Consider the following 14,725-nt stretch of genomic DNA (forward strand, 5'->3'; position numbering starts at 1 on the left):
AGTTACCCCCTGATTTGGAGTAAATGTTGAACCTTGCGCAGCAGGCGCTTCCGTTGTAGCTGTTTGAACCCCAGAGAAATTATGGCGGAAACCTGTACCAAAGCTGAAAGGCGGGCCCCAACCTTCTGGCATGGAGAAAGATGGAATACCGAATGCAACTGTAGAAACCGGAGTAGTGACTTCAGATGTTACCGCTGCTTGACTGTTGGGTGGTGGCGGCTGATTCTGTGCGGCCATTAAAGAGTCAACCAGAGTAGTGAGACTTTCCAACTTTTCCTGAAGGGTGGTCACTGTACCACGGAGCTCAATATTCTCTTGTTCAGAGTGTTCCATTACTCTTATTCTGTTCGAACGAGTATTGTATCTGTGATCTGATTGCGAGCGCGGTCGAGAAACTTTGAGACGTGACAGCTTGACGATCTAATGGAGAAAGATCCAAAAGATGAGACTCTATACAACAGACTTGATATGCAGAATGATGCATGCAAAAAGAAATTTTATGATTTTTCCAAACATTTTAAAGATTATTCTCTTGCAAACATTTGAACACAAACAAATCTTTTATTCATTTATTATTTTTTTTATTTTATTACAATAATTGGAAATGTTACAACATTGGAGCGTAGCTCCTTACAAAAGCAAATGATAAATGAAAATCTAAACAAATCCTAAACATCTTCATCAGATGAAGAACCAAATGCATTGTGCAGCTTGAGCTTCATGATTTCTTTCCCATAGTAAGCTTTCAACTCGGCCTTTTCAGCTCTCAGTTTGTCGACAACATTCTTCCAATCATCAGGAGTCGGAGCGTTGCTTGTCGAGGCTTCAAGATTCTTCTTGCTTTCTTTGATGTATCTTCTGATTGCGGCATCTTTCCGACGAATCTTCTCATCTTTGCTCATGAGCCATCCATCTTGATAATAGAGAGTTTCTTCGTGATCTTTCACTCTTTTCTTCAACTTTCTATTTTCCTCATCAGTTTTACGAAACTTTTCTTCCCAAGCGTCTTTTTCTAACCTCATCTTGGCTAAAATCTCTTGGTATTCTTCCGTAGTGTCAATGGGAATGTTGGGTAGTTGAGACACCACAGGGAACATGGGTTTTTCATAATCATAAGGCATTTGAAACTCCTCTGCTCTTTTATTTACCCAGCAGGTATAGGCGTTTGTAGCAATGCAGTTTCTTTCCCCACCTTTTTCTTTTCTTCGGACGTCGTACCAAGCTCTCACCATTCTTGTCTTCAACCTTTGAGGATCTTCCCCTTCTCGGTAAAAGTAGCATTCCACTGCGAGACCAATGGGTTTAACTGAATTTGCATATCCGAGTTGTCGTCGGGCTAGGACCGGATTGTAGTTAATTCCTCCTTGTGTGCCAATGAGAGGTACGTTGGCGAACTCCCCACAACTATCAATGGTTTCTGTACCACAGCGAGCCAAGGTATACCAATGAATATCATTATTAGCAAGAGACATAAGTCTTCGAGGCCAACGTAAGCCTTCTCGGTTTTCCGTGAAAATAGGGGACTTAGGTAAGTGTGAAACAATCCATTTGTACAAAAGAGGTGCACAACATACAATGATTCCACCACCTTGGCGATTCCTATGATGGATAGAGAAATACGTGTCACCAAGCAAAGTCGGAACAGGATTTCCAATCAGAAAGATCTTTATGGCGTTGATATCAACAAAGTCGTTGACGTTGGGAAACAGAACCAACCCATAAATGAGCAAGGCTAATACAGCTTCAAAAGCTATCATGCTACCAGTGTCAATGAAATCAAAGGCTTTCTTTATTAGAAACTGCGAAGTCAAACCCGGAAAATTTCCTTTGGTAGTCCAATTACTTTCTATTTCAGATTTCTTCGAGTGGATACTTGCTGCAATGACTGGTGACTTAGGAATGGCTTCCAAACCATTGAAAGGTATTTTGTCAGACACAGGAATACCCAAAAGATCGGCGTATTCTTCCAAGGTTGGTACCAACTGATAGTCTGGAAAGGTAAAACACCGGTAGACGGGATCATAAAACTGAACCAGAGTTTTGAGAAGTCCTTCATCAACATGAGTGTTCAAGATAGGCAAAAGCTTTCCATGGCTTTTCCTAAAATCAGAAGGATTTTGTACAGAAGATGCTAACTCCTTCAGCCTTTCCACATTAGGCATTTTGAAATCATACTTTTTGGTATGCCTTTTTACCCACTCCATAACTTAATCCTATAATGTTTGCAAAGAAAACTCTCTAAAATTTTTTGGAAAAATCATGTTTTTATGGAAAAAGATGGGTTTTTTTTTTTTTAATGAATGTATGAATGCATGGATGCGTGGATGCCACATATTCAAACATGGTAAAGCAAACATGGTATTACAAACATGGTAATTCAAACATAGTACACATAGGTTTAAAGGTCCAGCGTCACGAGCATGAGGTCAGAGAACCAAACATGGGATAGTACTAGGGTTTATCACCTGCAAAACATGTTCTACTGATACGTCAGAGTCTACATTCTTCTTTCGGATATTACCGGCTTGCACAACTGAACTTGTGAGCTAGAAATATTCTCAAGAAAAACTCGTCTGAGTGTGGTTCTCCGCATGACAACTATCCAAGTCTTCACCTGGATCGTTTCTGCACCACGTCCTAATAAGGCCAGGATGGGTTGGGGTTCTACAGCCAACTCAGCTTCTACAGTTCAATGAAAGCAATAATGTCTTCGCAACTGAACTTGCTAAACATATACTACAAACAAGGAACCTCCACCGAGCGGAAGGATTCTCATGCCGACTTTTTAAGGACTGAACTCCTTGTATGCCATACATGACTATACCCTCCACCTAATTCTTATGTGTACTTAATCCGGGTTAGGATTTGTCCATAATGTATCACTTGTAACAGAATCATACCAGTAACAGGACCAAGGAACCACACATGTAGCAAGAATAAAATAAAAACAAAACAAATAGAAATAACCCTTTCTTTGGAAACAATAAAAAGATGGTCCCCAGTGAAGTCGCCATTTTTCTGTCGCGGGCGAAAAATCGTTTTTGTTTCCTCTTTTTTGTGGATGAGACACCTGATGCCTTCTTTGGGCTCGAGTGCTCAAAAAAATGATTTTTCTTTTGTACCGACCAAACTTTTTATTATTTCCAAAGGAGGAAAAGGAAAAAAGCTGCAATAACCTAAAAGTGGGGGGAGAGATCTTTGGGTAAGAGGGTTGGTTATACGAAGGGAAGGTATTAGCACCCAACGTATCTATAGTACTCTATAGGTTTCTTTGTTATGTTTTATTCCATTCTTGTTGTGGTGGAGGTTCTTGTGAAATAGGTGGGACCTAAGGTGTTTGTTTGATTATTCTCGCAAAGATCATCGCGATCCTCTGCATACATATCCCCTAGAGGGAATCAGAGCATCTGTAGCTCGGGATCTACGGGTGCTAAGGTTTGAGTGGTTTTTGTGTTTTGTTTTGCTCGCCAAGGATCGACCTTGTGCCTACGTATTCTCAAAGGGATGTTGAGAAAGTCAGAGCAATCGTAGTTCCCACTTATGCTAGTGGAAGCAAAGAAAAATAGACAAATGTCGTCTAAATGCTAGATGTATCTAATCTATATCATCACATACATCTGTTTGATTTTGTTTGAAAATCTTTTCATTATAAGCCCGGGGCCATGCCACTTAGGGTGCTTAGAATGATAAAGATGTTTTTGTTTAACCAGCCTTGTGGCAAAAGTTTCAATGAAGTCAGCCTTGTGACAAAAACTTTGATTAATCAGCCAGCCTTGTGGCAAAAGTTTCAATGAAGTCAGCCTTGTGACAAAAACTTTGATTAATCATCCAGTACGGTGGTAAAACAGTTTGATTGATTAGCCAGCCTTGTGGCAAAAAAGTTTGATTGATTGTTTGTGATGATATATAAGAGATACTCCTAGCATAGAGATGAAAAATGTCTAATCTCCTAGGGTATTTGATTTGGATATTGGGGGTGCTTATAAGAAGCCCGTGGGTCCTTGTACGAAGCCCAAGAGGAGGCTATCCGAGGGTCCTTGCATTGTAAGCCCAAGAGGAGGCTATGGGAGGGACAATCCAGGGTCCTTGCATTGTAAGCCCAAGAGGAGGCTATGGGAGGGTCACTCGTTTGTACAAAGCCCAAGGGGAGGCATGGTATAGTTGGTCTGAGCTCTTAGAGCGATTTCACCGGGAAACCATACTCTATGTCCTAACCTAAACTAGTGGAGATTCTTTGCACGAAGCCCAATAGGAGGCTATGGGGAACCTAGTGTTGTACTAAGTTGAATAAGCATATAACACAATCACAAGTATGAACAAGTACGAACAAATATGAACAAGTACATGAACAAATATGAACAGTTATACATATATGACAAAGTGTGTGTATATAATGGAGTTTATGAAGGAAATATACCTGTAAGCATGATCCATTTGTATACACAGGGCTCGGGACTCACACTCGGGGAGAGGTCCATTTGAGTTTATTCAAAGCTATGTAAACAGGTATTTACAAAAGGGCTTGGGACTTATACCTACATGGAGGCCCATGGTATATTTTTGGGAAGATTTAAAGAAACCTTCGTTTTTGGTTTGTTATTAAAGGTTAAAAATCAGATTGATCGAGATATGTACAAAAAGGCGTACGATGAAATACCTAATTTCATGTACTGGAATGGGTATGTACAAAGGGCTTGGGACTTATACCTACGTGGAGGCCCGTGTTTTATTTACAAATCATGGTTGATCGTTTTATTTACAGACACGTCGTTTGAAAAAACGGTTTGAAGATTTGTTTTGAAAGAGTTTTCTGTACAAAGAAAAACTGTATAAAGAAAAGGAAAGGGACTTATACTCTCTAATATTCGAGAGGCCCATGTTTTATTTTCATAAAACATGGTGGATGGTTTAAAAAAAAAGTTGAAAGATTTGTTTGTTAAAAAAACTGTTTGGAAGTTTATTTGGAAAAAGTTTTCTGTTAAAACAAAAACTGTACAAAGAAAGACGAAAGGGACTTATATTCTCTAATATTCGAGAGGCCCCACATCGTTTTGAAAATCAATTGATCAATTAAAAAGATTTAATCAATAGTTTCCTTTGAAAATCAAAAAGAAATGGTTTACCGTTTTTGAAACGAATCGTGATCGCTCGTTTTTAAAACGATTTGAATTTTGGAAGAAATCAATTTAATCAAGATAAACAAGAAGATTGCCTTCAATTAACACTTAGATGATTAGGGTTTGCTTCAAAAAATATTTACAAGTGATTAAATTTGAAAATTAAATGAAAAAACAATATTTAAAAATATTAAAAAACACTTAAAATATGTTATTTTAAACCTAATAAAAATGTATTAAATAAATCTTTTTTGATGATTTTTTTTGGTATTCATAAAAAATGTATATTAAACAAAGAGTATGCAAAAAATGAAGTGAAAATAATGAATTTTGATTGGTTAAATTAATTGGTGAAGTTGTGAAGAAAATGAAGAAAAATAGTGATAAAAAATTGGTTTTGTCTTCCAAAGGGCTTGAACCCCACGCACCCTTGCTCACTAACCAAAACAACAACCAACTGAGCTGCGCGTGCAGCTTGTTTATGATACGCGTTCAACACATTATATTTTAAAACAATTATTTGAATTCTTTGAACGAAAATCTGGCGCCAAGAACACACCCTAACTGAAATTCAAAAATCTTCAAAACTGTGTTGTTTTGATTGATCAAAGGGTCTATCTCACTCGGTTTTGGACGAGGATCATGATGATACCATTTAATTCCATTTATTTTCACTCTAAGATCATTAATTTTCTGATGAACACGAAGAACCCTAATTCCCTAATTCAATCTGAAATCGTGTTTGTGCAAGATAATTGGCAATTGATTGAGGGTTAATGATCTATGCATGTGCAGAAACAAGATAGTATGGCAGTTTTTCATTTATGATGCATGTATGATAGAGTTTGAAGTTCAAGAGAGCTTACCTTAAAAATGTCAAAACTGGAAATCGAATTCTGCAAATGAGGGATTCCAGATGTTGTTTCTTGATCTGAACACCTTCAGTGGACCTTATGGAACATGTTTGAAGTCTTGGAATGAACTGAGAACCTCTTGATCAGTTTGTGGCACCCGATCTGCAGAGCTATGGTGTGAGAATCGAATCTGATGATTTTGATGTTACAGATCATATGTGAGTGCTTGGATAGTTCATATGTGATGTATATGAGGTGTTGGAAGTGTTAGTTTGGACAGATATAGCTTGGTATGGATTTTGGCATGATAAGGCTCTCTTTATGCAAACATGGGGGTTGAAGAGTGATTATGAGATTTAGGTGTTTTTGGGGTGCATGAGTGATTCAAACACATCCCATATGATGTTTATAGTTTGCTAGAATCATCACTTTGGCCATAGCTTCAAGGATTTGGAGGTTGGGATTTCTACCTCACTTTGAAACATGAAACTTGCAATTCAAGAAAGAAAGAGAAAACCTATGCTTTGTGAGGTTTTGGTGTGAGTTTGAAGATGATTTGAACCTCTATTTATAGGCCAAGGATTCTGAATGAAGAGCTCTTGCAAGTTGCTTCAAGAATGATGATTTGGCTTAAGAGATAAAATGGAATCTTTCACATTAAATGCAAATGGTTAAAGTTACTAAACCATGGTTAAATTCCAAGCTTCCTATCCTCTTCCATTATGATCTTCAAATCAGAAAATATCATTCAATTATTGCCTCTATGTATCATTACTTGCATTATTTGGCAAATTGGTTCATAATTTTGCAAAAATGGCTTGAAATTTCAAGTGAAATGGTCACTAATGTCAAAATTCAAAACCATGGCTACACTCCATATTTTTTCATGCTCTTGGACATTTTGGAAAGCTCATATTACACACTTCAAAACCTTAGTTGAAAGTTTCTTCAAGACCTTTAAGGAAATGGGTGAAAAAGATCCATGAACTTTGAAGAAAATGAAGTTTTAAGTGAATTTTTCAAAAGGTACCAACTTTGAAGCACCATATCTCTTAAATGATTGATCTTATGGAAAAAATTTATATGTGTCAAAGTTGTTCATTGGATCAAAATCTACAACTTTCATGTTGGAAGTGTTTTTCAGTTTGTAGGTGAAATTTTGAGTTATTCCCCTCCAAAGTTTGGAAAAAACCATGAAAAACACTTAGAAAAATTTTCTAAGTATGAAAGTCAAACTTTTGACTTTTTGATTCTTGATTGATTTTCTTGATTTTTCTTGATCAAATGACTTCTCATATCATATATTGATGATTCAAAACTTCAAAAGTCATGGTTGACCAAAATTCCCCAAAAGTCAATGGTGATCTTGTACAGTTGACTTTTTCAGACGAATCGCGTTTCTGGAGATTTCAAATGAAACAGGCTATCCTCATCAAATGAATGGTATGAATGGATCATATTGAGGCTTTAGAGGATATTGAGCCATGGTTTGAGTTGTGGCACCATGTCCTGATTAAAAAGTCAGTTGTTCAGTGAATTAGGTCAAAAACCCTAATTGTCGACCTGATGAAATTGATGCCTGTAGGTCTTGAATTGAGATGTAATTTCCATTGTATATTGTCATAGGGATTATTTGAGGATGATTGAAACCTTTGATTGACTTCCTGGGGGTTTTTATGGTTTCCCAAATGTGATCCCTGATTTCAGTCCCTGATAGTTTAAAACCCTGATCTGAGGATTTGTCTGATCAATCTTTGTGTAGGAGATGTTCTGAGCCAATGGATTAGGTCAAAGTGATGTACTTGGGGCCTTGAGGTCATGTCCCAAGCCATTAGGTCAAATCCTGAGCAAAAGTCAAGAGTATGCTATCTTCAGTCAAAACCCTAATTCAGTCGATTCAGAGCCTTTGAGCTTGTTGAAATGAATCTCTGAGGAACAAATGTTGATTGTTGATGAAGATAGTTCTTTGGAGATGAAGGGAGAACAAAACCCTAATTGATTGTTACTTGTACTGATGAGTGATTTCCTGATTAAATCCTGCTGAGTCACAAGTAACAAACACAAGCTATGCAGTTTGTTAGAGATGCAAATGATGCATATGCAGATGATATGAGGTGGTATCTTAGGTCAAAAATTGGGGTATGACAACTAGTTATACAAAATTTAATCACCACTGAAGTTTGATTAGGTTCCAATTCTAACAAAAATAACCTTACGTAATAAATCATAACCAATTGAATAAACGATAAACTATGCCAAGAATTGAAAACCTAAACATGCAATAACCTAAGAAAATTAAATGCGTGAGTTAGAGAGATAGAGAGTACCCCGGGATTTATAGTGCTTTGACTCTTTCGTCCTCACGTGAGCCTACTTCACTTTTCAATGGTTTTTCATTGGAACCTGTTTTGTTCCTTGTTATTTTGAAAAATATTACAAGAGTTCATACAATCACTAATCTACAATAATGCTGAGAAAAATGAATCTCCTATCTGGATCTTGACTTGTATACAATGTAATGTCAAACTCTTCAGCATAATCTTTACTCGATTCACGCTTCTTGAATCTTCTAGTATCACCAATCTTCTCCAAGCCTTCATGTGTAGGAATCACCCCTTGATCTTACTGATTCCTTGAGCGATGAATTGTTTGAAGAATTGAGAAGAACTCCACCTTGTGTGTAGCCGTCCACACAGTCACTACCAAGGTAATTTAGATATGGTCCCAAATAAACTGTAGAGGAAAATAAATTAGATTATATAATGGGTAATATTAAAAATAAATTATTATGAATTGATTATTTTAGTGGCAATACATCGTCTGGTGTAAGGTGATCCAAGAGATTGCAATGTTGTGTGATGCAATGTCTAGGACATTTGTTGTAAGTCATACCACGAGCATACCATCTAAACAAAAAAAAAGTTAAAATAAATTATTTAGAAATAATAATGGGTAAAGTAAGTAAAATTGAAATAATGTTATTAACTTACTTTTGTGTGTACGAGAATTTGAAGTTGTTGTAGTTGATGGATGCTAGGGATGACAATCTAGACAAACCCCATGCTTGGAGCAAAATGACGAATATATAAAATATAGGTGTATTTTTCATTGCGTTTTTACACAAAGAGCTATAGATATAAGACAAACAAGCCGAACCAACTATATGTTCTTATTTTATCTATGTTTCTTAATAAAGGTAAATACATAACATGCATACTAGAACCACTACCTTCGAGAAACAATAATGAACCAATTAATAGTATAATATAACACTTAATTTAAATTATTTCCTTTCTTCGGTAGAATTTTCATCTAATGTTAAACTGCCGTAATATGTTTTAAGGCACGAAAGTAAGATACCTTGGCCTCTCGGGTTAATATCTAACAAGTCGGCACCCAAAAGCTCATTGCATATTGAATTTGCGAAGTTGATTTTTCTATTGACCGTCTTACCCTCAATGATACATATTGAAGACAATAGATGAATTGGCTTTAGCTCTTAAGTCGCGCATGCGGTCGCCAATTAAATTGACTACACCATAAGCAGTCACCAATTCAATTGGCAACACCTCTTATTTTTTAAATGTCAATTCATCTAACAACACCTCTTCATTCTTAAAAAACTTTATCTAAAAGTGGATTACTTTGAGAATTATGTGGGAAAGGTAATTATTATGAGATTTTATTTTAAAAAGTTGGGTATTTGCATAAAAATTTCTAATGCATAATATGAAATATGTTTATAATGTTAATTTCTAATGCAGGGCATTTTTTAAAGGTTTTTTTAAAAAAGTTATTTTTAAAAAAATTGTGTGTAATTAATGTAATTAAAAATGAAATAACTATATTTTTTTAATTTATTCAAAAAATTTAAAAAGTTTTTGAACACTCGTTAACAATAACTTGACTCTATATTATTTTTTATTAAATAGTCCAGCAACCGTAAATTTCACCTATAAAAATGAAAGTGAAATGTCACATATTTAAATCTATGTCACATCTGCTAGTTTTAGATAGCTTTATAAAAAATATTATTTATCTTTTTATTATTCGTTATTTATTATATTTTAGTTATGTACACCAACTAATAAGAAATTTGTGCTATCGCACGGGTCCCGTCTAGTTTCACATCATATGTCTACTAAACCATCATTTGTAAAGTTTAAATTCATTCTTAAATTGGTTAATATTGACACAGTTACAAATATATGCTAATAATTTACACCAATTTTTAAGCATTGATTTGTACTTACAATAAATCGTACAGCTGATTCTCTAACTTCAATTATATAAAACAGCAGCAAGAGAAATATTTAAAAAATAGAGATTAAAATGAACATTCTACATCAGCCGCAAGAGAAATATTTAAAAGATGGACATTAAAATGAACAGTCTACAGCTGATATCTTATAGATACGTTTACATCAGCTCGTGAATCCAAATGAGTTAACAAAACTCTGTTGAATCCAGATGAATTAATTTTAAAACTACAGATTTGAATAAAATCATTTTTCCAAATCAAATAACATTACTTTTTATATATTAGTCAATTTTTCCAAGCCTAAAATTTATAACAGCTTCCCGTCAAATATCAGTTTTAAATCCTTTTATTATATCATATTTACAATTTTTACAAACCTATAATATATGACAGCTCCTCGTCAAATTTCAGTTCTAAATGAATATCTACACTCCATGGTATCCTGAAATTTCAGTTCTAAATGAATATCTACACTCCATGGTATCCTGAAATTTCAGTTCTAAATAAATATTTTCTCTATCTTTTTTGTCTAGGAGAATTTCATAATAGAAGTTTAACTTTACAATGGATTCCTATTACAAGCCGTGATATCTCATTTGTCAGCTTTAAATTTTGTTTTTAAATTGTAAACATTCACATAATCTTAAATATAAACTAATAATATGTATCAATATTTATGGATTGATTCAAGTAGAGTTTTCAAATATTTGTAAAAAATAGACTTATTTGATACAATATAAGTGTTTAGAACCCGTGTTTGCGCTTATAAAAATATTTGTAATTTATTCTCGTTTATAAAATAGGCTTAATTGCAATTTTAGTCCCCCTATTTTATCTTTTTTTGAGTTTTGATCCTCTCATTTTAAAAATCGGAATTTTGGTCCCTTTTTTAAGTTTTATTTTGGATTTCAGTCCCCTTCTCAATTTAAGTTTAATTTTTAATGACATGGCACATGAACTGATGACTTGACAGATTCATGTTGTCACTTTTATTTCCATGTCATATTAATTAATTTATAATTATTTTTTAATTTTAAAATAGAAATTGAATAATATTAATTATTTGTTATTATTTAAAAGAGGAAAAATAAATATGACTGAAAATATTAATGTTAAAGTTATTCCATTAATATTAATAATAACTCAAAAATATAATTAAAAATATTTTATTTGTTATTATATTTTCAAAATGTAAATTTCTGGAACCTACAAAACCTATTCTTTGTTCTCTACCAAAATGTCCAAACCCTAACAAACCAACCCCTTTCATATTCCATTTTTTTTCCGAATCATGTCTTGATTTCAACCAGAATCAATTGTTTTCTTTATTTTCGTCTTCAATCCTTTTCGTCTCATCGTGTATTAATTTCTTCTTCAATAGATCTTCGTATTCAATCTTTTTGTCCCATCGGAGGAGGAGTAAGTGGCATGGCCGGAGAGCCATTCGGCGGCGGAGAAGAGGTAGATTCGTGAGGAGAATGTTGCACCAATACTTCAGATTTTTGTAAATTTGTGTGTTTTGCTCTTCGTTGTTCTGAGTTTGTTTAGGTTGTTATGAGTTTTATAGGTCTCGATTTTCCTATTTCATGTTTCAGATTTGACTCTCCATCTTTCAATTTAAATTTGGATATGAATTTTTTCAGAGTTTTTGTTGGGTGTCCATCTATACAAATTCAGTTTTAGGTTTTCTTACAATTTCCTCCATTCATGCATCATGCTTCTTGTAGAGTCATTTGCAGATTCAGTTTTCTGGTAAAATCATGGTTCATGATGATGCAGTGATAGAAAATAGGAAAGAAAAGAAAGAATAAGAAAAATTCAGATTTTTCTGGGTTTGTAATTTTAGATTTGAGAAGAAAAGACTACAACAACAATAAATTTAAATTAAATCTAAATAATTTTATTTCCAAATCTGATTAATAATTTTTCTCAGTATATGTCAATATTTTTTATAATAAAAAAATATGATGATGATTATATTGAGATTTAAATAATAATTAATATGATGATTGTATTCCTAAATCTATAAAATGGGAAGAAAAAAAGGAGAAACGTATTCATGGTGATTTTGAAATTTTTTGGGATTGAAAATTTTATTTTTGGTAGATTATGATTTGATATATAAGAATAGGAAATTTTAATGAAAAATAATTAATATTATTAAATTTTTATTTTAAAATATAAAAAATAATTATAAATTAATTAATATGACATGGAAATAAAAGTGACAACATGAATCTGCCAAGTCATCAATTCATGTGCCATGTCATTAAAAAATAAACTTAAATTGAGAAGGGGACTAAAATCCAAAATAAAACTTAAAAAAGGGACCAAAATTCCAATTTTTAAAATAAGGTGATCAAAACTCAAAAAAAATTAAAATAGGGGGACTAAAATTGCAATTAAGCCGATACAATATAAGTGTTTAGAACCCGTGTTTGCACTTATAAAAATATTTGTAATTTATTCTCGTTTATAAAAATAATTTTATCAACAATAGACTTTTTCTTGTGTGTAATAATATTTTTAACTTATTTCCGTTCATAAAAATATTTATGTCAACAATAGTCTTTTTCCCGTTTATAAAAATATATGCAACTTTTATTCCCGTTTTTAAAAATAATTGAATCAAAAATATAAATTTAACTTTTATGTCTCATATATTTTAATACATTATGAATCACAAATAAATGTTATTATTACAAATTAAGATAAATTCTTAAATGGTGTGAATTTTCTCTTATTAAAAACATTCCTTTTATTCTCTAATACTTACAAAAATCATGTTCACATATTTTCTAACATATATGTTATATTGAATTAAATTGAAATAACATTAAATAGTATAATTAATATATTATATATTATTTTAATAATTCAAAATAGTTATAAAAGCAATGTTTATATGAAATATAATTTCATATGACATAAACCTTTATAATGATAATAATGCTACTAATAAGATGAATTCTTTAAAAATATTTGTTATTTATATAAAATAAATTTAAAAATTAAAAAAATATTTCTTGTTATTTATTAAATTTGAATTAAAAATATACAGGCTTGAGGGTGAATGTCCAAAAATGCTCCATCAATTTTGGGGTTGTTGAGGAGAAGGTCAAAGGTGAAATCCTGCAGCAGACTGGGTTTAAGGAGGGTTATCTTCCCTTTAAATACCTTGGCATCCCTATAACTGATAAAAAGTTGGCTATCAAACACTACTTGCCCCTGATCGAGAGAATTGTGAATAGGGTTACTCATTGGAGTGCCAAGCTCCTCACGTATGCTGGCAGACTCCAATTGGTCCAGAGTGTGATTTTTGCCACGGTGAACTTCTGGATGCAATGTCTTCCTCTGCCCAAGGTTGTAATTCAGAGGAATGATGCTATTTGTAGAAGCTTTATTTGGTTTGGGAGTAGTACAATCTGCAGAAAATCTCCAGTTGTGTGGCATAAGGTCTACAGTCCTAAGAAGAATGGTGGCATGAACTTGATTGATTTGTCTGTGTGGAACAGGGTCCAGCTGATGAAACTGTTATGGAACATCCATAGGAAATCTTACAACATATGGATCCGATGGATCCATGCATACTATGTTAAGAAGGATAATGTGATGAACATGGATTGCAGGCCTAGTTTCTCTTAGATTATGAACAGAATCCTCAAGCAAAGAGAGAAGTACAATCAGATCAGAACTAGGCTGCAAGATGCTAAATTCAAGTCAAAGGTTGTGTATCTAGCCATTAAGGGTATGCAGCCTACTGTGTTGTGGTGTAAGTTGTTATGGAATAACCCTGCTAGTCCCCGAGCCCAGTTTACTCTTTGGTTAGCTTGCCATGATAGATTGGCGATGAAGGAGCGTCTACATAGATTTCAATTGATTGATAGTCCCATTTGCGTTTTCTGCACCAATGTTGAAACCACCCAGCACCTTTTCTTTGATTGTCCAGGTACTAGAGACATTTGGTATCAAATTCTCAAGTGGATCTGGGTGTTGCATCATCCCTCAAACTGGAAGACAGAGCTGGATTGGTTTATAAAAAGCTGCAAAGGTAGAGGTTGGAAAAGTATCTTGTTAAAGTGTGCGGCTACGGAAACGATTTATCACACTTGGAAGTATAAAAATGCCAAATTTTTTGGAAAAGATATTCACAGAAACAAGATAGTGAAAGATATTTTAGATGCCACAGCGTATAGAGTTTGGGAGAATAGGAAAGTTAGAAAGCAATTAGCCATGATTATGGTTTAATTTTTTCCTTTGTTTGTCGTTTTGGTCTTCGAGGCTGGATCAGGAGCGGTCGCCTTGTGTAAATAGTTTTTGAATTAATATATCTTTTGATTCAAAAAATAAAATAAAATAAAAATATATGATCTTAAATTTTTATTAAAACAGATTAAATCAATTTTCTTGTTTCTCGTATCAGATCCTAATATCACATATGATTTTACATCAAGTATGTGAATTTTTTTAAAAAAAAATATATAAAATAAAAT

The 14,725-nt window shown here is 33.6% G+C and overlaps 2 protein-coding genes across 2 annotated transcripts in view; both read left to right on the forward strand.

The window, feature by feature from the left end:
* LOC131659630 (uncharacterized) overlaps positions 1-13,877 on the forward strand; it is a 47,588-nt gene extending 33,711 nt beyond the window's left edge. The window contains exon 5 of the mRNA XM_058928811.1: positions 13,294-13,877. Within this exon, the coding sequence (XP_058784794.1) occupies positions 13,294-13,877 (584 nt within the window). The remainder of the gene's footprint in view (positions 1-13,293) is intronic.
* Positions 13,878-13,880: 3 nt separating this feature from the next.
* On the forward strand, positions 13,881-14,480 carry LOC131659700 (uncharacterized). The gene has a single exon (XM_058928872.1). The coding sequence runs from the start codon at positions 13,881-13,883 to the stop codon at positions 14,478-14,480; it is 600 nt and encodes a 199-aa protein (XP_058784855.1).
* Positions 14,481-14,725: the final 245 nt, after the last annotated feature.

Source organism: Vicia villosa, linkage group LG1 (assembly GCF_029867415.1).
Source record: "Vicia villosa cultivar HV-30 ecotype Madison, WI linkage group LG1, Vvil1.0, whole genome shotgun sequence".
NCBI classification, from domain to species: Eukaryota; Viridiplantae; Streptophyta; class Magnoliopsida; order Fabales; family Fabaceae; genus Vicia; species Vicia villosa.

Excerpts from the sequence above, each read along its gene's own strand:
- LOC131659700 (XM_058928872.1), top strand. The coding sequence starts at position 13,881 with ATGAACAGAATCCTCAAGCAAAGAGAGAAGTACAATCAGATCAGAACT.